At 42.7% G+C, this 23,445-nt stretch overlaps 1 protein-coding gene across 1 annotated transcript in view; it reads right to left on the minus strand.

Moving 5' to 3' along the window:
• LOC134585744 (vomeronasal type-2 receptor 26-like) overlaps positions 1–23,445 on the minus strand; it is a 119,511-nt gene that overhangs the window by 17,187 nt on the left and 78,879 nt on the right. The window contains exons 4-5 of the mRNA XM_063441210.1: positions 21,517–21,537; positions 21,309–21,432 (exon numbers count right to left, since the gene is read on the minus strand). Coding sequence (XP_063297280.1) covers positions 21,309–21,432; positions 21,517–21,537 — 145 coding nt within the window. The remainder of the gene's footprint in view (positions 1–21,308; positions 21,433–21,516; positions 21,538–23,445) is intronic.

Genomic DNA, 23,445 nt, shown 5'->3' on the forward strand with positions numbered 1-23,445 from the left:
ACCACTATGGGAGGGAGGGGGGGGTAAGGACCACTATGGGAGGGAGGGGGGGGGTAAGGACCACTATGGGAGGGAGGGGGGGGATAAGGACCACTATGGGAGGGATGGGGGGGATAAGGACCACTATGGGAGGGAGGGGGGTATAAGGACCACTATGGGAGGGAGGGGGGGATAAGGACCACTATGGGAGGGAGGGGGATAAGGACCACTATTGGAGGGAGGGGGGTATAAGGACCACTATGGGAGGGAGGGGGGGTATAAGGACCACTATGGGAGGGGGTGGGATAAGGACCACTATGGGAGGGAGGGGGGGTATAAGGACCATTATGGGAGGGAGGGGGGGTATATGAACCACTATGGGAGGGATGGGGGGGGGATAAGGAACACTATGGGAGGGAGAAGGGGGATAAGGACCACTATGAGAGGGAGGGGGTGGGATAAGGACCACTATGGGAGGGGAGGGGGAAGTAAGGACCACTAGGGGAGGGGAGGGTAAGGACCACTAGGGGAGGGGTGAGTCAGGACCACTGGGGGGGGAGTGAAGGAACACGGGGGTGGGGAGGTAAGGACCACTGAGGGAGGAGGAGGGGAAGTCAGGACATATGGGGGGGGGAGGGGCGGCAAAAAATGTTTTGCCTACGGCGGCAAATATCCTTGCACCGGCCCTGCACACACTGCATTCACACACTGCATTCATGCACACACACACTGCATTCATGCACACACACACTGCATTCATGCACACACACACTGCATTCATGCACACACACACTGCACTCATACACACACACACTGCATTCATGCACACACACATACGCACACACTGCATTCATTATACACACACTGTAAATAAATATTCAATTAATATATTTTTTTTAGGATCTAATTTTATTTAGAAATTTACCAGTAGCTGCGGCATTTCCCACCCTAGTCTTATACTCGAGTCAATAAGTTTTCCCAGTTTTTTGGGATAAGCCTCGGCTTATATTCGGGTCGGCTTATACTCGAGTATATACGGTACTTAATTTTTGCCCTCTTCTTTCTCAGGCCTACCTCATCGTCGGTTCCGGCACACCACAACCGACTTGCCCTTTTTACTATCCTACATTTAATTATGGTATTTCACACTGTACTATCATAAGCACCTAACATTTTATATGTATATATATATATATATATATATATATATATATATATATTTATTAAGGCCGTTTGGACTGTAAATGTGGGAGAGGCTAGAATTAAATCACTCCCCTACATAAGGTACACCCCTTACCTGACTCCATACCATTTAAGGTCAGCGTCTGAATGAACTTCCAGGTCATCCAGTTGCCATTTTGGAATACTTCTGTTTTCTCAGAAGTTCTTCCACGCTGAGCTGTGTTCAGGAACCAGCTGCAGCCTTTTTTCCCGTTCGACCAGCTTCTTGCTTCTTTCATCGCCACAGATCACGTTCTAGTCACTCACAAACCATAAGTTGACCTACCCGTTACGCCAGGCAACAGTCCCACGGCATCATACACGGTCAGGTCCTCACTTTACAGTTAAGTTTTGCGATTTCATGCTACACTGCATATTCAGTCTATCTTGTTCGTTTTCAGCTGTTCGTTTACACGGCCATTTCGGGCATATCTCACGCTATGTTTTGCCCGTTCAGGCTTTTTGGGATTGTATTACAATGTATTTCCCCGTTCAGACACTTCATGTCAACTTATTTGTATAAAATATCTCAGTTTGTGCACTTCATAACGCACGAACAGATTAGATACACATGTTCCATTTTACAATCTTAGTCTGTTATTAGATACTCAAGGCCCGTTTGTGCGGTTTACACAGCATGAACAGGATACATTAATACTAATCTTTCATTCACTATAGACACAGTTCGTGCCGTTAAGCGCACGAACATGCAGTTTTGGGGGATTTAACCTTAATGTCTTTTCGGTATTAACTACTGATTATTTATGTGTTATATGGACATGTGTTAATTATAAATGTCTTACTTTAATATACACATATACACATTATAATGGTGGCTCTACACTGCCACCTACAGGTCAACAAGTACATTACCATTAATAAATATTACACACTCTCCACTGACATCTATACATGATCTCTACCTACACTGCCACCTACAGACTACTTCATATATGGTCACCAGGTGAACTTTACAAACACTAAACCCCATAAATGTACACAAAACAACTAAAGTATTATTAATATATATACGGAGACAGATATATATTATAAACATGTAAACTGATACTCCATAATTAATCAAGAACGGCGCATCACATAAATGTAAATACTTAGAACTCACGCTACATATTATGTCCACCATGCTACAACTGAAACACTGCCACCTACAGGTTGGCAAGTACATACTTACGGAGATCCTACAAACATCATCTCCACTGACCTCTACAGGTCAAAACAACCAAACATAATTAAGGTAAAATGGGTTGTGCCATTTGTCATTATTTTCATACGGTTTCCATCTATTTAGTTACAGGTACTACTGCTACCTATACGGATTGTCAGGTTACAAAAATATACTTCCAGGTACGTACACCTGCTTACAGTATATCCATAACTAAAATCTCCCACAGAATAGACATACGTACTGGCAATTAGGGTCATAGGGGCAAATAGGTCATTTTCCTCTCTCTGCACTATGCTTCGGATTAGTGGTCCCGCGAGGCCAACACCCCATCTCAAACTCTGAGGGCCACATGTGAGCTAGCCGCCTCGCACGTATCATAGAGAGGGCCTCACCTGTCATTCCCCTTCCTATTTTTCTGGTTACAGTCACTGAGAGACCAACATCCTCCCTCAATGTTCTGTGTCCACAAAAATCCCCTCGCGCCAAGCATAGATAGAGCATCTCAAGCAGGGCCTCACCTGTCACCAAAACAATAAGCATAATGGTTTTGCCTTACAGCATAGCAAGCAAGCCAGTACTAAACTACTCAGTTCAAATAATCATATTTAATATTTTAATAATTATTCATATAATAATTTATATTTTATTTATTTAAGTATGTCTCATGAAGGTGATGAAGAGCTATCTCTTCATGGCACCCCAGCTAGGGTCGAGACACCTTCTCGTAGGGGAGATGTTGCCAGTCCAGCATCAATCAGATCCTGGACGATCCCACGCATCACCACCGAACTAAGGAGGCGACAAATCCCCTACCCTGCCACAACAAGCAAAGTGGAGCTATTCAAACTCCTAAGCACTACAACCAACAATACGGAAGCAGGGGAAGGCTCCAGCAACACCAACTCGGGTGACATCCAGGTTATGCTGGCCTCGCTCTTTAACTCTATGGGCAAGGTTAACGACAGACTGGCTAACCTCGAGGCAGTCACCACAGCCCTCACCAAGGCTTGCCTTCCTGATACCGCTCAACAAGCACCAACAGGACCACGGGCTACGGGTACTATTACATCGTCAGATTATCAGGACGTTGTTCCTGCACACACAATCCCAGCCCACATTAAGAGAGACATCCTGGAAGACATATATGTCAACCTAGCATCTCTACTAATTGCCTCCCAGGATGTGGTTGAAAATAAGACTTATATGCATGATGAAGTATCGGTGGTGGTCAGATCAAAAGACGCCAGGTAAAACCGGAAACTGACCATCCCTGAATTTGTGTTAGCTTTTGGTATATTTAGAGATGTAATTTGTGAAGTGTACCTTAATAGAAGGGAAGAGTTTGCACAAGCTGGTGGACCTGGGGAACAAATATGGTGGGTCGGCTTTTTACGACTACCATAGGTCTTTTTCCACAAAGGTGTCTGGCGCTCTCTCTCAGTATGGTACCCATATCAACTGGAGCAGACTAGATACGGAACTATTCTGTAGACACTTCGCAGGTCTCAAAACACCAGCTTGTGCATCCTGCTCTTCTACTACTCACACTACTAATTTTTGTTCTCACACGGCAGACGACCGTAATCAGTCACCTAGCACCAGAGACAACCAGAGACAAACTGGGTCGTCACATTAGTTTCTTTGGTAAATCACAGTTGTGCAATAATTTTAATGTGGGCACATGTAGCTTTAGTGCATGCAGGTTATAGCATATTTGTTCACATTGTTTCAGGGCACATGCAAAAACCATGTGTTCAAATAAAATGTACCCTAAACCATACCTAACGTCTGTTAACATTCATGTCTTCTCAGCACTACTGACCAATCACCCCTCCAGACATATGGTAGATTTTCTCATCTCTGGTTACTCAGATGGGTTCCATACAGGCATTATACATATGCCCACAGGCCATCTTGAATGTCCAAATTTACAATCAGAGCAACACAACCCAACAGCCGTAGATACACTCTTAGCCCAAGAACTGGCAGAAGGGTTTTTGTTCGGGACTTTTAAAATCCCACCTTTTACGGCATGGCGCACAAATCCCATCGGGATAGTCACAAGGAAATCTTCCCTCAAGCAGAGACTCATCATAGATCTGTCAGCCCCTCATACCTCTTCTACCCCGAGTCTTAACTCCCTTATTCCCTCCGAAGAGTTTTCCCTACAATATGCCACTATAGATCATGCCATCACAGCCATCACGCAAGCAGGGATCAGAGCTTGGCTAAGTAAGACAGACAGTACAAATGCCTTTAAACTACTACCTATCCACCCTACACTCTGGCATTTACATGGCATCAAATGGGCAGTTAATATTATTTTTTTCTCCCGCTTAACCTTTGGGTCAAAAAGTAGCCGCAAAATCTTCGACACTTTTGCAGAATCACTTTGCTGATTGTTACTTAACATTTCCAGATGCCCCATAGTCATCCATTATCTGGATGATTTCTTACTGATCGAGGAGAACTACTTTCCCCTCAGAAGTCTCAAAGAAGTCTGTTTGACCCCCTGGGAGTCCCAGTATCCCCTAAGAAAACCGAAGGTCCAGACACAATCATTAAATTTCTGGGTATGCAAGCTAGTTTACCACAAGAAAAAATTACAAACATCCTCAACAGCATCAACCATTACATCTTGCTGGGTAATTGCAACCGTAAGGAACTTCAATCTCTCATAGGTTCCTTGAACTTTGCCATGCGCATCATCCCTCAAGGACGTGCTTTCATATCTAGACTTCTCTGCCTTTTTCCACATTTCCAACACGACAACTATAGACTGTCCTTGGACGCGCACGCCATAACAGACCTACACATGTGGAAATAATTCTTGACCACCTGGAATGGTAAAAGCTTGTTCCTCCTAGAATTGTCTGACATATCTCCAACCATATGGTCAGACGCGGCATCTACCACAGGTTTCGCAGTGATCTTTGGAAACGAATGGCTTTGGGGTAAGTGTCCAGAAGAAGTCTATGACTTAGAAGGCTTTTTTTACAACCTCAGCTCTTTTTGAGATTTACCTGATTGTAGCAGCTGCCATGGCGTGGGGACATTTATGGTCAGGCTTGTCAGTCTGTTGCCACACAGACAACCCAACATGTCACATCATTGACAAAGGCCATTCATCATCCCTAACAAATATGAGATTTCTCAGGAAACTCACGTGGTTAGCAGCATGTCACAATTTCTACTTGGTCTGCTTTTATGTACCGGGCATTAGTAACATAGCAGTTGACAGACTGTCTCGTTTCAACTTTCAGGCTTTTCGGCAAGCACTCCCGTCAGCAGCACAAGCAGCCACAGTCGCTCCTCCATTCCAACAGCTAACCATGGACTAGAACTAATCATGCATCATAGTAGGGATCTACTATCATCCAACACTCACAAAACATACAACAGAGCCTTCACACTTTTCACAAGATTTCTATTTGACCACAACATAGCCCAACCTTTTGTCATGACATCTATCATAGCCTTCACTTCTTTTTGCCACCTTAAATTACACTTATCTAACAACACCATCACATTATATCTGACAGGCATTCAGCATCACATGCCAACAGTACAACTCAATACACATCGTTTTATGTCATCTTATCAGATAAAAACATACTCAGAGGTATTCAGAAATCCGTTCCTCCACATCCTCTGCAGAGATTACCTATAGACAACACACTTTTCCAGTCATTATCCAACCTGTTAGACTCCAAACCTTTTCGCTTTACCACCAACACAGACATCAAACCTGCCATGCACTCTACGGGTTCCTCAGGCCAAGATAATTCACTTCTATCACCACCATGCAGACAGACAGATGTCTTCTACACACACACCTACACAAACACATGGATCACTAAATACTGTCACTACCCCAGTTAAAAACAAGCCAACACGCACCTCCAGTGGAGATCACTTATTTCCCTACCCAAAACAAATGGTGTCCAGTAGCGACTCTAGATTCCTACCTTTCACTTACCATGTCACCACCATCACTACACCTATTCTCACTACAAGGCTCTGTACTCACTACCACTACTATCATGAAATACATCCGATCCCTGTTAACCATACTAGGTTTTAACCCTTCTCACTACTCAGGTCACTCCTTCCCCATAGGGGCGGCCTCCACAGCTTCCAGTGCTAACATACCGGTGCATATCATTAAATCACTGGGGCGTTGGAAGTCATCCGCATACCAAAACCTACACAAGAATTAAGAAATGTTTTTAAAGAAATTTCTGGCTAATTGTATATATATTTGTTGACTGTATTAACTCGTTGGTTATTAATTTTTGCCCTCTTTATTTACAGGCCTACCGTATCTTCGGTATCGGCACACCACAACCGACTTTGCTTTTTTATACTATCCTACGTTCTTACGTGAACCCTACTCCATATACGGCTATTTGCCCCTTACACAAGTATTAAGGCCGTTTAGCCTGTAATTATGGGAGGGGCTTAAATTAAATCACTATATAAGGTACACCCCTTACCTGAGTCCATACCGATCAAGGTCAGCGTCAGAATGACCCTCCCACCCACTCCTCATTTTCAACACTTTCTTTACTTTCATTACTCCTTGGTGGGCCTTCTTTATTTACAGGCCTACCTTATCGTCGGTATCGGCACACCACAACCGACTTTGCTCTTTTATACTATCCAGCGTTCTTACGTGAAACCCTACTCCATATACGGCTATTTGCCCCTTGCACAAATATATATGTACATTTCAAAAATTGCAAAGGATAGCACTCCAAGGACTTATATAAAATGTAACTTTTATTTACCTTCAATAAAAAACAGTCAACGTTTCAGCTTGATTCCCTCAAGCTTTGAGGGATGAATAAAAGCTTGAGGGAATCAAGCTGTAACGTTGACCATTTTTTATTATTATTATTTTTATTTTATTATGTATATAGCGCCATCATATTCCGTAGCGCTGTACAACAGGTGGACTAACAGACATTTAATTGTAACCAGACAACTCGACGTACAGGAACAGAGAGGTGGAGGGCCCTGCTCAATGAGCTTACATTCTAGAGGGAGTGGGGTATAATGACACAAAAGGTAAAAGTAGGGGTACGAAGTAAGATGTTAGAAAACTATTCTCTGAGGGCTTAATGGGTAATTTTTTACAGTTGCAGGAGAGGAGTCATGGAAGGTGGGGGATGAAAACCTGCTAACAGTTTAATTGATATGCTTTCTTGAAGAAGTGAGTTTTCAATGATTTTTTTGAATGAGTGGAGACTGGGTGAAATTCTTATGGAGGAGGGAAGGGAGTTCCACAGAAGAGGTGCAGCCCTGGAAAAGTCTTGGAGGCGAGCATTAGAGGTGGGAGTACAGACAGATGATATACGTAGGTCTTTGGCAGAGCGTAGGGGCCTTGACGGGACATACTTGTGTATTAGAGAGGATAGGTAGGTTAGAGCAGCATTATGTAGGGACTTGTAAGCAAGCACCAGAATTTTAAATTGAGCCCTATATCTAACTGGGAGCCAATGCAGGGACTGACAGAGAGGGGAGGCGTGGGAGGTGCGAGCATACAGGAAAATTAGCCTTTCCACCGCATTCATTATAGATTGCAATGGTGCAATCTGGGAATACATAAGACCACTGAGAAGAGTATTGCAGTAGTCCAGGCAAGAGAGAACACGAGCATGGACCAGCACCTTAGCCGCATCCCGGGTTAAATAGGTGATGTAAGCGAAAGGATTTGGCAATTGATTGGACATGAGGGGTGAAGGAGAGGTTGGAGTCAAAAAGAACAGCCAGGCAGCGAGCCTTCAAAGTAGAGGTGATGGTAGCGCAGTTGACTTGGAGGGAGACAGACACGGGAGTAGTAACACTTGAGGGAGGAAAGATCAGAAGTTCTGTTTTGGACAGGTTGAGTTTAAAGGACCACTATAGGCACCCAGACCACTTCAGCTTAATGAAGTGGTCTGGGTGCCAGGTCCAGCTAGGGGTAACCCATTTTTTTATAAACATGTTTATAAATGGGTTAATCCAGCCCTCAAAGCCTCTAGTGCAGGGGTAGGCAACCTACGGCACTAGTGCCATGCACGGCACTCGAGGTGTCTTTGCACGGCACTCAAGGCTGCTAGAGTCAAACAGGCTCTGGCCTATCAGGAGTCCCAGTAAAACTTCAGATATCTGCTAATCCGAAAAGGTGGTGAAGGACAATCCTCAATTTATGCATTGCAGCACGTAGAGGTAGTGATCGCAGATCACTTCCTCCCAGCACTTGTGAATAGGAAGCCACTCTGTAGTAGAGCAGCTCGCAGTTGCTGTTGCAGCTCCTGTCCTTGACATGTACCTGGCCGGACTAGTCCCCACTGGAACCCAGGGAAGCCACCCACACTGCTAGATATACACAGAAATGCAGAATAACCCTCCCCTCATACAAATAATACAGACAGCCCACACACAAACGAAACACCACGAACAATCCACATACATGCACACAACCCCACATGCAATACCCCAAACAGCCCCCACACACTACCAAACACACACTTTGACATATCCATCCACACACAATTCCACAAGCAGCACCCATACACAGCTTACATTCATATGTATCCTACACAATACCATAAACTACTCATGAACATAAACAATATAATAGCTCATATACGCAGGGCCTTCTTTAACGCGGGGCAAACTGGGCAGCTGCACCGTGAGCCCTGCTGGCCTCAACTATTTCTAACCCTCTGGCTGGTAATCTGCACACTAAGGAGGCCCACCAGGTGGCCCATGCACAAAGGACCACCCGCTGGGCTTCTGTCAGCAGGGACCCGGTCACACGCTGAGGTGCTTTAACAGCGCGAGCGGGCCCCTTGCTTTTCGGCAGCAGGCTGGGAGGAAGTGACGGCCACGCATCACTTCCTCCCACAAAGAGAGGAGCGCGCAGGAAAGAAGAGTAGGCAGATTGGAGGGGGGCTGGCCAAGAGCTCTAGGCCCCAACTCCCAACGCCTTCAGCCACCAGCAGGAAAGGTAGGAAACTGGAGGGTGAGTTTTAAAGTGTATGTTTGTGTGTGTGTCAGTATGTTTGTGTGTGTCAGTATGTTTGTGTGTGTGCCAGTATGTTTGTGTGTGTGTCAGTATGTTTGTGTGTGTCAGTATGTGTGTCAGTATGTCTTTGTGTGTGTCAGTATGTCTTTGTGTGTCAGTATGTCTTTGTGTGTGTCAGTATGTCTTTGTGTGTGTCAGTATGTCTGTTTGTGTCAGTATGTCTGTGTGTGTCAGTATGTCTGTGTGTGTCAGTATGTCTGTGCCAGTATATCTGTGTGTGTGTGTTTGCAATCACGTCAACACCACATACAAACATATTCCACAAAAACACACAAAAACTGCTTGGTGCTAAATACAGACCTGCAAACATGAGTAAATGGTAAAGCCCCAGCTGTCAATGCTATTCTGGAGTTGCACGACAGATGGGGATCTACCTTTTAATCACCCGTGCAACAGGGAGACCGCCAAGAATTCTTGCACCTCTCTACTTTAGGTCCGCCACTGTGTTGAGGTGGAGGACGTGATTGCATGCCTGGGAAGGGGGGGCAGGGTCCAGGGGGCCCTAAGCAAATGCTTTGCCCAGGGTCCAGTCATTATTAAAGACAGCCCTGCATATATACGCAAATACAACGATACAAAGCAATTACAGTAAAAATAACACAAGCAGAATACGGCAGCATACACACCTCGATTTATAAAAAAAAAAATAGGACCGGCACGCTACGGGACATCACAATCCTATATCGGCACAGTGCTGCTAAAAGGTTGCCTACCCCTGCTCTAGTGGCTGTCTCATTGACAGACGCTAGAGGCGCTTGCGTGATTCTCACTGTGAAAATCACAGTGAGAGCGCGGAAGCGTCCATAGGAAAGCATTGATAATGCTTTCCTATGAGACCGGCTGAATGCGCGCGCAGCTCTTGCCGCACGTGCGCATTCAGCCGAATGGGAGGATCGGAGGAGGATCGGAGGAGGAGAGCTCCCCGCCCGGTGCTTGAGAAAGGTAAGTTTTAACCCCTTTCCTCTCCCCAGAGCCTGGGGGCACCCTCAGGGCACTATAGTGCCAGGAAAACGAGTATGTTTTCCTGGCACTATAGTGGTCCTTTAAGGAAGTGAGCAGCCATCCATTTGGAAATCGAAGAGAGGCAGTCAGAGACACGAGTCAAGATGGGCGGAGAGAGATCAGGAGAGGACAGGTAGATTTGCGTGTCATCAGCATAGAAATGATAATGGAAGTCAAACAAGCTGATGAGTTTACCAAGGGAGGCAGTGTAGATAAAGGACAGTAGGGGACCAAGGACAGAACCTTGGGGGACTCCGACAGAGAGTGGTTGGGGGGGGAAGAGGCAGAGTCAGAGAAAGAAACACTGAAAGAGCGCTGGGAGAGGTAGGAGGTAGGAGGAGCACCAGGAGAGAGCAGTATCCCGTAGACCAAAATTACGGAGAATGTGAAGAAGCTGTTGATGATCAACAGTGTCAAAGGCAGCAGAAAGATCAAGGAGAATTAGGATAGAGTAATGGACTCAAGATTTAGCAGCAATTAAATCGTTGGATACCGTTTCGACAGAATGAAGGGGGTCAAGAATAGAGTTGGTTTCGAGAAATTCAGTCAGTCTGGTGTACTCAACTCTCTCGAGGATCTTGGAGGCAAATGGCAGTAGCGAGGTAGGGCGGTAGTTGGATGGGGAGTTGGGGTCAAGGCTGGGCTTTTTCAGAATTGGGGTTACAGTTGCATGTTTGAAGGGTGAGGAAAATGTGCGAGAGAAAAGTGAGAGAAAATTTTAGTGAGGGGAAGAGCAAGAGAGGGAGACATAGTGCAGATGAGATATGAAAGAATAGGATCGAGGGAACGGGTGGTGGTGCAGGAGGAACGGAGCAGAGAAGAAATCTATTCTGCTGTAGCAGGTGTGAATGAGTGTAGAGTGGTGGAGGGAATAGGGTTGGGTGATGTAATGGTAGGGGAAGGAGAGAAATTAGCGATATCTTCTCTTATTGTAGATATCTTCTCAGTGAAGTGAGATGCAAAGTTTGTGGCGGACAAGGTGGGAGAAGGAGGGGGAGTGAAAGGGCTAAGAAGAGCATCAAAAGTGTGAAATAGGTGTTTGGGTTGATGGGACAGTGTACTTATGAGGGTATTAAAGTAGTGTACTTTTGCAGCGGAGAGAGACAGGCTGTAGGAGCGCAGCATAAATTTATAGTGAAGAAAATGTTACCTGCGCTCTCTCCTTAATCCCTATGTATATTTAGACAAATGGAGGTCATTAAGTTGCTCCAATGTTCATTGGAGGGAATGCCCGCCTGCCAACGTCAAGGCAGACCCCCCTAAGCGGGTCCTAACACTGACCCTTCAGCCTGCTTCCTTGAGCTTCTGGCAAAGATATCTCGAATGAGACAGAAAGGGGTATTTTTTATATACACCCCTATACTTATTAACCCTTAATAGGGAACACATGGGATGGGCGGCAGCATTGTAACCAGGCTGTGTGATACAAAGTAAATACAAATACAAAAAGAGAAGTCCTGCGCTCACTCCCATTACTGCTGGGCCAGCAGCAAGGACTACAATACACATCAGCCCCAATATATAGTAAAAACCAAAGAAAAGAAAATGTTACCTGCGCTCTCTCCTTAATCCCTATGTATATTTAGACAAATGGAGGTCATTTAGTTGCTCCAATGGCCATTGGAGGGAATGCCCGCCTGCCAACGTCAAGGCAGACCCCCCTAAGTGGGTCCTAACATTGACCCTTCAGCCTGCTTCCTTGAACTTCTGGCAAAGATATCTCTAATGAGACAGAAAGGGGTATTTTTTATATACACCCCAACAGGGCCGCCATCACGGGCCCGGCGGCCCTGGGGGGCCCGGCCGCCCGGGCCCCACGTGTGGGGCCCATTTGGTGGCCGACACACTTAGGGCCACCCAATGGGCCCTATATCTTCAGGGGCCCGGTCAGCGCTGTGGCCGTTGTATAATGCGACCGGGCCCCTTTAAAAAAAAAAAAAAGCAGCCGCAAGTGCTGCTGGGACTTCCTCCCAGCACACTCCGCGCGGGAGGAGCGCGCGCCAGTGAAGAGGGACAGCCAGGTAGTGAAGAGGCAGTCGCGCCGACTCCCATCATCCCCAGCCACCCTCCTGCAAAGGAAAGGTAAGAGACAGGAGGGTGGCTGGAAAATGAGCTATGTCTGTCTGTCTGTCTGTATGTATGTCTGTGTATGTATGCATGTCTGTCTGTCTGTCTGTATGTATGTATGTCTGTCTGTATATATGTATGTCTATGTATGTCTGTCTGTCTGACATGCATGCAGACAATGTCTGTCTGTCTGTCTGTATGCATGTATGTCTGTATGCATGTATGTCTATGTATGTATGCATGTATGTCTATGTTCGTCTGTATGCATGTCTGTCTGTATGCATGTATGTCTGTCTGTCTGTATGCAGGTATGTCTGTCTGTATGCATGTATGTCTACGTATGTCTGTCTGTATGCATGTATGTCTGTCTGTCTGTATGTATGTCTGTATGCATGCATGTCTGTGTGTATGTATGTATGTATGTATGTCTGTGTGTATGTCTGTGTGTATGTCTCACTGACTGTATACATGCATGTATGTCTATGTATGTATGTCTGTGTGTGTATGTATGTCTATGGATGCATGTATGTATGTATGCAAGTATGTCTGTCTGTAGGTATGTCTATGCATGTCTGTATGTCATTATATATGTATATATGTATGTCTGTAAGTCAGTATGAATGTATGTCTGCATATTATTATGAACGTATGTCTGTGTGTATGTGTATATGGATGTCTGTATGCATGTATGTCTGTCAGTATGTCTGTATATATGCATGTATGTCAGTCTGAATGTATGTCTGTATGCCATTATGAATGTATGTCTGTATATGTCTGTATGCCATTATGAATGTATGTGTGTATGGATGTCAGTGTCTGTATGTCTGTCAGTATGTCTGCATGTATGCATGTATGTGTGTGTGTATGTATGTATGTCGGTGTCTGTATGTATGAGTCTTTATGTCCTCGTGCATGTGTGTCTGTATGTATGTTAGTATGTGTCTGTCTGTCAGTATGTATGCCTGTGTGTATGTCCCAGTATGTGTGTGTCAGTATGTATGCCTGTATGCGTGTATGTCTGTTTCAGTATGTGTGTCTGTTAGTATGCATCTGTGTCCTTTTGTATCAGTGTGTGTGTTTGTGTCTGTGTGTGTATTCCTGTGGGTGGTATTTGGAGGCGGACCCAGTGCAGTGGCAGATTTGGGGGGGGGGGGGCAACGGGACAATTCCCCCTTGAGAAAACCGACGGTCTCCCTCTCCCCTGCCAGCACATGCAGTTGCTAGCCCTGCAATGTGCCTGCGGACCGAAGGGGAGATCACACTGCCCCCCATACACACACACTGCCCCCCATACACATACACTGCCCCCTATACACACATACTGCCCCCCATACACACACACTGCCCCCCCCATACACACACACTGCCCCCCATACACACACACTGCCCCCCCATACACACACTGCCCCCCATACACACACACTGCCCCCCATACACACACACTGCCCCTATACACATACTGCCCCCATACACACACACTGCTCCCCATACACACACACTGCCCCCATACACACATACACTGCCCACATACACTGCCCCCCATACACACACACTGCCCCAGACACACATACACTGCCCGCCATACACACACACTGCCCCCATAAACACATACACTGCACCTGTCACACACACATACACACACACACACACACACACACACACTGCACCCCTGACATACACTGCCACCCTCACTCACACACTGCAACCTTCACACACTGTCCCCCTCACACACACACTGCAGCCCTCACACATTGCACCACTCACACACACCACTGCTCCTATGCCCGGTGACAGCCCCATTTCCAAGCAGACCTCAGGTAAGTTGTCAAACTGTTCTTAAACGGCACTATTGGCACCATAACCACTACACTGAGCTGTAGTGGTTATTGTGTCTGGATTATTTAGTTAAATAATCTACATGTGCCCCTCCCGAGATCAGGCTCTGGATCCGCCACTGACCCAGTGGGCATATTTGGAGGCGGGCCCCAAGGGGCCCAGACCCTGAGCTGAGTTAGGAGCCCCAAAATTTCTGGTGGCGGCCCTGCACCCCTATACTTATTAACCCTTAATAGGGAACACATGGGATGGGCGGCAGCATTGTAACCAGGCTGTGTGATACAAAGTAAATACAAATACAAAAAGAGAAGTCCTGCGCTCACTCCCATTACTGCTGGGAGTGAGCGCAGGACTTCTCTTTTTGTATTTGTATTTACTTTGTATCACACAGCCTGGTTACAATGCTGCCACCCATCCTGTGTGTTCCCTAAAGGGTTAATAAGTATAAGGGTGTATATAAAAAAATACCCCTTTCTGTCTCATTAGAGATATCTTTGCCAGAAGCTCAAGGAAGCAGGCTGAAGGGTCAGTGTTAGGACCCGCTTAGGGGGGTCTGCCTTGACGTTGGCAGGCGGGCATTCCTCCAATGGCCATTGGAGCAACTAAATGACCTCCATTTGTCTAAATATACATAGGGATTAAGGAGAAAGCGCAAGTAACATTTTCTTTTCTTTGGTTTTTACTATATATTGGGGCTGATGTGTATTGTAGTCCTTGCTGCTGGCCCAGCAGTAATGGGAGTGAGCGCAGGACTTCTCTTTTTGTATTTGTATTTACTTTGTATCACACAGCCTGGTTACAATGCTGCTACCCATCCCATGTGTTCCCTATTAAGGGTTAATAAGTATAGGGGTGTATATAAAAAATACCCCTTTCTGTCTCATTAGAGATATCTTTGCCAGAAGCTCAAGGAAGCAGGCTGAAGGGTCAGTGTTAGGACCCGCTTAGGGGGGTCTGCCTTGACGTTGGCAGGCGGGCATTCCCTGCAATGGCCATTGGAGCAACTAAATGACCTCCATTTGTCTAAATATACATAGGGATTAAGGAGAGAGCGCAGGTAACGTTTGATTTTCTTTGGTTTTTACTATATATTGGGGCTGATGTGTATTGTAGTCCTTGCTGCTGGCCCAGCAGTAATGGGAGTGAGCGCAGGACTTCTCTTTTTGTATAAATTTATAGTGGATGAAGTCAGATGCAAAGTGAGACTTTCTCCAGCAGCGTTCAGCAGCTCTGGAACATTTTTGGAGGTGACGGTCAGCTTGATGTGCCAAGGTTGTAATTGGGTGCACTTGCTCTGTTTAATTGTAGGAGGTGCCATGATGTCAAGTTGAGAGGAGAGAACGGAGTTGTAGAGTGAGGTAGCTGAGTTAGGGCAAGTTAGATTTGAGATGGGTAAAAGGAGATTATTGAGTCTTGTGGAGAAATGCTGGAGATCAAGGCAGTTGAGATTTCTGCGAGATTGGAGAGTTGAGGGTGGTGAAATTTGGGTACAGGGTATGCTGATGTTGAATGATAGCAGATGGTGGTCAGACAAAGGAAATGGAACACTGGAGAGATTAGAGGTGGTACAGAGATTGGTGAAGATGAGGTCAAGAGTGTTTCCTGCCATATGAGTTTCTAAAGTAGACAACTGCGTGAGGCCAAAGGAGGAGGTTACACAGAGCAGACGGGAGGCATCAGGGCAGTTGAGGTTGTTGATTGGGATGTGCTATATCCTGGATTGCAGTAGGGAGCTTTTAAAATTCAGACTGTGGAAAGAGAGAGGATAGGGTCAAAAAAGCCCTGCAATAAAACTATGGAATGGAGATGCACAGAGGAGGTGAGGATTGGTCAAGCAAGACCATTCGGGGGGTATCAATAAAATAAGGGGGAGAGAGCAGAAATAACAGAGAAAGTCTTTAGAGATAAGAGAAAGTTGAATAACATTTAAGTTAACAAACCAACAATGATGAGTAGGGTAGGGAACAACTACCTTTAGCATGCAAAACACAAACTACAAAATGTATGTATGTATGTATGTATGAATATATATAAATACACACACACACACACACTTATATACATACACATAAACATATAGTAAAGAACAAGCATGCCCAGATATGTTACAGTGACAAAATTATCCCGAACATAGACATGCACACCAGAGCAGGGAATCCCCATGATGGCTCGCACTAACGCCTGGTCGTAAGTGCGAGCCATGGTAAAACAGGTAGGTCGCTAAATGAGGACCACCTGTATATGTATTATATATTTATTTTATTATTTTTTTTAGAAGCCTGGGGGACTACCTGACAGCTTAGACAGTCCCCCTGCTGGCAGCTCCTAGAGTACTATTGTGGTGATGTGATCATGGTGATGACATGGCCCTGGAGGGCAGGGGTAGCCGCAGCTGCTGTAGGGGGAATGTTGGGGTCTCTGGCAGTCCTCCCCGACCGCGATCGCAGCGGATCGTCAGTCCAGGGCTCCTATTTGTCACGGATGTCCTTAACGACCGTGTTTTGTTGGACGTACCTAGTTCGTCCTTGGTCGGGTAATTATACATGTATATATATATATATATATATATATATATATATATATATATATATATAATTTAATTCTAAGGGTATTTTTATGTATATATTAATATCAAAATACAGTGAGAATAAAATGACATATGTATATATAATTTTTTACAACTATTTTTACAGTTTAATTATTTTTAATTATTATTTATTTGTTATATGTATATGTATATGTATATATATATATTATGTATGTATGTATGTATGTGTAGAAACAATCGCACTCCTGGGACTTGGTTGAAGTAGTTTGAAGTAGTAAAATTTAGCTTTTATTTATTCCATATAAAATATTTTATATGGAATAAATAAAAGCTAAATTTTACTACTTCAACCAAGTCCCAGGAGTGTGATTGTTTCTACACCCATATCTACCTTTGCCACAACCAGCACCGGGCACTACAAAGTCTTCTTGGAGTGCAAGCTACTACGATGTGTGTGTGTGTGTGTGTGTGTGTATATATATATATATATATATATATATATATATATATTTCTTTATTTTTTTTTAACTATTACTGAGTGCCACAACCCATCGTCGCACTCAGTAAAGGTAAGAGCATCTGAAGCCTGCGGATGGCTTCAGATGCTCTTCCCTACACTGTCGGGAGCCACGTGTGGCAAACCCGGAAGTGATCGCTCCGGGAGGGGGGAGATCACTCAGGTCCCTGGCAGTGTAGGGGAGTATTAAGCGATGCCTCGATATCGAGGCATCGTGTAATACCATAAGAGCGGCGCTCAAATTTACCGCGGACGTATCAGGTACGTCCGCGGTCCTTAACCCCTTCAGGACCGCTGACGGTTCAGGACCGTCAGCGGTAAAACGTGCGTTTGGACCGCTGACGGTCCTGAACCGTCATAACGGTCTGGGGCTACTTACCTGATCGCCGTCGGTCCCACGGCGGCGATCAGTGCTCCACCCGGTCCAGGGGGACTGCCTGTCTGCCCGGGCAGTCCCCCCTCGGCAGATCAGGACCCCACGGCCATGTGATCACTCGATCACATGACCGCAATAGGTGTCTGTGTATCTGCCTGCAGGGGGACTGTCTGTGCTGACAGGCAGTCTCCCTGCAAGTGAAAAATCCAAAAAATAAAGTAAAAAAATAAACAGTGTAAAATCAGTGTAAAAATAAATAAATAATATGTGTATATATATATATGATATATATACATGTATTATATCTATATATAATATATGTATATGTATCATATATATAATGTCATATTAAGTGTATTTTTATATTTATATATACGTATATTAATATAAAAATACACTTATATTTAAATTACACACGAATATATACAATATATATATAATTGCTATATATATATGGTATATATATATTATTATAAAATACAAATAATATGTTAATAAAAATAAATAACAAAAATAAAAATAATTTTTAATAATTATAAAAAAATATTTATATATGCAATTTTATTCTAACAGTATTTTGATATATATATATATATATATATATATTTATATCAAAATATACTTAGAATGTAATGATATATATATATCTATGTATAAATAAATAAATAAAAACAATACGAAATATACATATGTCCATATACATAATTACATAAATAATTTCATAAATATACACGTAGACGTCAAATATATAAATATGTATATATATTAAAATTCTACATGTGTATTTATGTAATATTTTTACCTAATTAAGTAATTTTAATGATTGCAATTTGAGGGACCTGCCTGCCAACCCAGGCCGAAAGTCCAGATAATTTAATTTGCTAGCACTGTGTTTAACCCTGTAACTTTCTATGACACCCTAAAACCTGTACATGGGGGTACTGTTTTACTCGGGAGACTTCGCTGAACACAAATATTAGTGTTTCAAAACAGTAAAACATATCACAGCGATGATATTGTCAGTGAAAGTGAAGTTTTTTGCATTTTTCACACACAAACAGCACTTTCACTGAGGATATTATTGCTGTGATACATTTTACTGTTCTGATACACTAATATTTGTGTTCAGCGAAGTCTCCTGAGTATAACAGTACCCCACATGTAGAGGTTTTATAGTGTTTGTGAAAGTTACAGGGTCAAATATAAGGCTTGATTTTACTTTTTTTTTTTTTATTGAAATTTGTCGGATTGGTTAGGTTGCCTTTGAGAGCGTATGGTAGCCAAGGAATGAGAATTAGCCCCATGATGGCATACCATTTGCAAAAGAAGACAACCCAAGGTATTGCAAATGGGGTATGTTCAGCCGTTTTTAGTAGCCACTTAGTCACAAACACCGGCCAAAGTTAGCGTTTCTTGCATTTTTAACACACAAACAAATATAAATGCTAACTTTGGCCAGTGTTTGTGACTAAGTGGCTACTAAAAAAAACTGGACATACCCAATTTTGAATACCCTGGGTTGTCTACTTTAAAAAAATATGTACATGTTAGGTGTGTTTCGGGGATTTATGACAGATAACGGTGTTACAAGGTCACTATTGATACATTTAAAATATATATATATTGAAACAGCAATTTCCTACTTGTATTTATAGGCCTATAACTTGCAAAAAAAAGCAATAAAGCATGTAAACACTGGGTGTTTTTAAACTCGGGACAACATTTTGAATCTATTTAGCAGTTTTTTTCATTAGCTTTTGTAGATAAGTAAAAGATTTTTCAAGTAAAAGTCCAAAAACATGTTTTTTTTTTAATTTTTCACCATATTTTATTATTTTTTTTAAATACAATATTGGACATAATACAAATAATGGTATGTAAAGAAAGCCCCTTTTGTCCTGAAAAAAACAATATATAACTTGTATGGGAACCGTAAATGAGAGAGCGGAAAATTACAGCTAAACACAAACACCACAAAAGTGTTAAAACTGCTCTGGTCCTTAACGTACAAACATCACAAAAACAGGCCGGTCCTGAAGGGGTTAAGTACTGTTTTTTGTCAGACGTAACTGGTACGTCCGCGGTCCTTAAGGGGTTAAACAACTTAATTGCCTCATATACATTCACTCTGCTAAAACCTACCATTGTTCAAGTCTCTCTACTGTCTTTAGTGGGTGACCTAAACAGTTGCCAAGCCATAATAAGGAGATCGTATTTTCCTTTTTAATTGTCCATGGAGGCTATATTATTGTATACATTGTAAATATCTGCCATTACTGATCTGCTTATTTATTATCATTATTAGTACCAAATTAACTCCATTATGTATGGGCTCAATTTTCACAGTCCATGAAAAGAAAATCCATTTAAATTATTACAATAACCAAAACGTAGACAGCACTAAAAAAAACTTTAAAATGTGCTGCACAGACTCAATGTGTGATGTTGGCAAAACAATTGTCACTCATCATTAAGATACAATCCAAGAAAATGGTGGTGTACTAGTAACCATAATAATTTACATTATTGCTTAAATTATTCTCTAATTTTCGCACAATACTGCTCCTTCACTACCAAGAATTATGACACCCTCACTCAGAAAGCCCATATACAAGGAAAGGCTGAATTTATTTGATTTGTAAGGCAGGAACCATGAAATGGGCATCATTGAAGAAACTTCATGCATACATATGTCAGTGTTTGTCACTGTATGCATATAGTTTGTGCTAATGTTTTTGTCGATGTTTGTGTCCACCTTTCAGAATCTCTCAATGAGCACATCAAATAAAAACAATTGAAATAGCTCAACATCATGAAGGATTCAAGTTGTTTATCCAAATTCAACTTATAATGACTTTTCCAGTCTCATAATTATTCAACCCCTTCATGGCAAGTGTCTTTCCTACTTAGAAGAGCACCCTTTTGTTGTTATGACCTGTTACAAATGAGATGCACAGCCAGACACCTATGTTTTGGAAGTGGCTTTATGGATTTGAACCTCAGTCTGTTGGTTTCTGGTGTTCTACCATTCAGTCACAAAGAGGACTTAATACTTCCCACAGTGCTCTCTATACCTTATTTTTTCTCTTAGCACTCCATGGCTCCACCTACCTGCCAGCTGTGGTACATCTGCAATTATCTCAGCCCTTTTATACTAGCACTTCCTGCACTCTAGGTGCTTTTATTGGGAGTCATTTCCTGGGTGTGATTTTCCTCAGATTGCTACTGGATTTTTTATTATGTTTTTGCCATATTTCTGACTACTCTTCTTCCTTACAATTCTATACTTTGTTGCCAGATTGTGTTTAACCTCTGCCTGCCTTTCACTAAACTCCTGGATCCTGATTTTATTCCTGTATGACAGTATTTTGCTGACTCTGCTTGCCTGACCATGCCTTTTGCATTAACCCTCAGCCAAAGCTCTCCTTCAGACTCTTCCTTACTACAGGTACCTCACATACATAGCTAGCTTTAATTTACAGTAATTGTGTTTTATTGTACCAGATATATTGGATATTTCGCCCTCTGAACACGAGACACAGTTATAGCAACAGATATGGATTGAAGATCCTGGGACTTTTCTCTTTCCAGGTGGGCAATTTTCCGAGCACTGTGAACGTGGAATCTAAAATTGAAATAATAATATTATAATAGTACATATTATGGATCAGTGTATACCTTTATACACGCTAGACACAAACATTTTTACCTGATGATATCTAACTAGCTCCTAACATAGAAACAGAAAACATAGAAAAAACTGAAGAAGGCTAAAGCCGAAACGCGTTTGCTGATTATTTTGGGACTGGACTTTTGAGGACTACGTATGCGGTGATATTTTTATATATATATATATATATATATATATATATATATGTACACTGCTTAAACTATTGGACTCTAGTCCTACAGTTCCTACTTTTATTTGTATTCAATAAATGTGTTATTTCGACTTTCTATCTGGCATTCTTGTCCTGATACCATGTCGTTTGTCCTTATAGGCACCCTGTATGCTGATTCTACAGATCCTGGCACTGCCCCTGCTTTGTGAGTTCTATTCCTCTCACCTTGTCCTTACTAATACCTGGTTAGAAACAGAAAACACTATGTGTTTATTTTTATTTTCACAGATAAATTAAGCCTGTGCTGTACCACTATATTTAGGTATACCTTGTGTGTACACTTTGGGTGAATATTTCTTTATTTTAACTCCTAACATAGAATCTGCTTGGCGACCAACCATGGAAGATGCACTACATATCTGTACTTAATGGTTATTAAGTTATTATTTAACATAATGGTTATTAAGCTTGCCCACCAGATTTTAAGTAAACAATCAATTTCCAAAAGGAAACAAAGCAAATATTTGAAAGATTTATTACCATGCTTTAGAAAACTAAAACTATGACAATGTTTAAACTTAGGATGTTTACTATATATATGATATATATTAACCCTTTAAGTCCGGAGGACGTACTATTACGCCACGCAGAAACCGGCTCTAAACGCCGGCGGGCGTAATAGTACGTCCTCGCTTTTATTGCCGCCCACGTGGCCGGCGGTATTCTCCCGCTGCAGATCGCGGTCGGGGGGGATGCCTGGCCCCCCGGGCAACCCCCCCTGTGGCCGGTGACCGCGATCTGCAGTCTCTGATCGCAGTGACAGGCTGTCACTGCGACCAGTATTCAGCATGTGTCAGCCGATTTCAAATCGGCTGACACATGCGGCCGGCGGCTTTCCCCTTCTGCAGATCGCGGTCGGGGGACTTACCTGGCCCCCCAGGCAGTCCCCCTGGGGTCAGTGACCGCGATCTGCTAGGTCTGAGATCGCAGTGACAGGCTGTCACTGCGATCTCAGAGCGCTCTGATCGCAGTGACAGCCTGTCACTGCGATCAGTGTTACATGTGTCAGCCTATTGGCTGACACATGTAACTGGCACAGTGATCCCCCTGCAGATTGGAAGGGGGGAGTGCTTGTACCACCCAGGCACTCCCCCCTGTGGTCAATTACCCAATCTGCAGGAGGTGATCACAGTGACAGGCAGTCACTGTGATCACTGATCCTGTGTGTCAGCCAGTGATGTGACATCACTGGCTGACACTGTCTCTGCCCCCTGTCCTGTAAAAAAAAATATATATTAGTTCAAAAAATAAATAAAAAAAATTACAGTTACAAATAAAATATACTTAGATCATATATATTATATATATATGATATAAGTATATATATATATATATATATATACACATACACACATTTACACATACACGACGTGTATTTAAATATTAATATATATATATATATATATATATTAATATCAAATTACACGTAGACTGATACTGATTAAATATATATATAATTATTGTTATATATATATTTATATATAATATAAAAAAAATATATATGTAAATACGTAAAAAAATAAAATTAAAAAAATATTTAAAAATAAATAATTAAAAAATATATAGATGTGTGTTATTTCGTTCTAACTGTATTGTGATAATAATATATATATATTTATATCAAAATACACGTAGAACAAAATAATATATATCATAATATATATATCTATATACATAAATATATACGTATATATCACTATATATACCTATATATAAATAAAAATATTAAAAAAAAA

This window comes from Pelobates fuscus, chromosome 1 (assembly GCF_036172605.1).
Source record: "Pelobates fuscus isolate aPelFus1 chromosome 1, aPelFus1.pri, whole genome shotgun sequence".
NCBI lineage: Eukaryota > Metazoa > Chordata > Amphibia > Anura > Pelobatidae > Pelobates > Pelobates fuscus.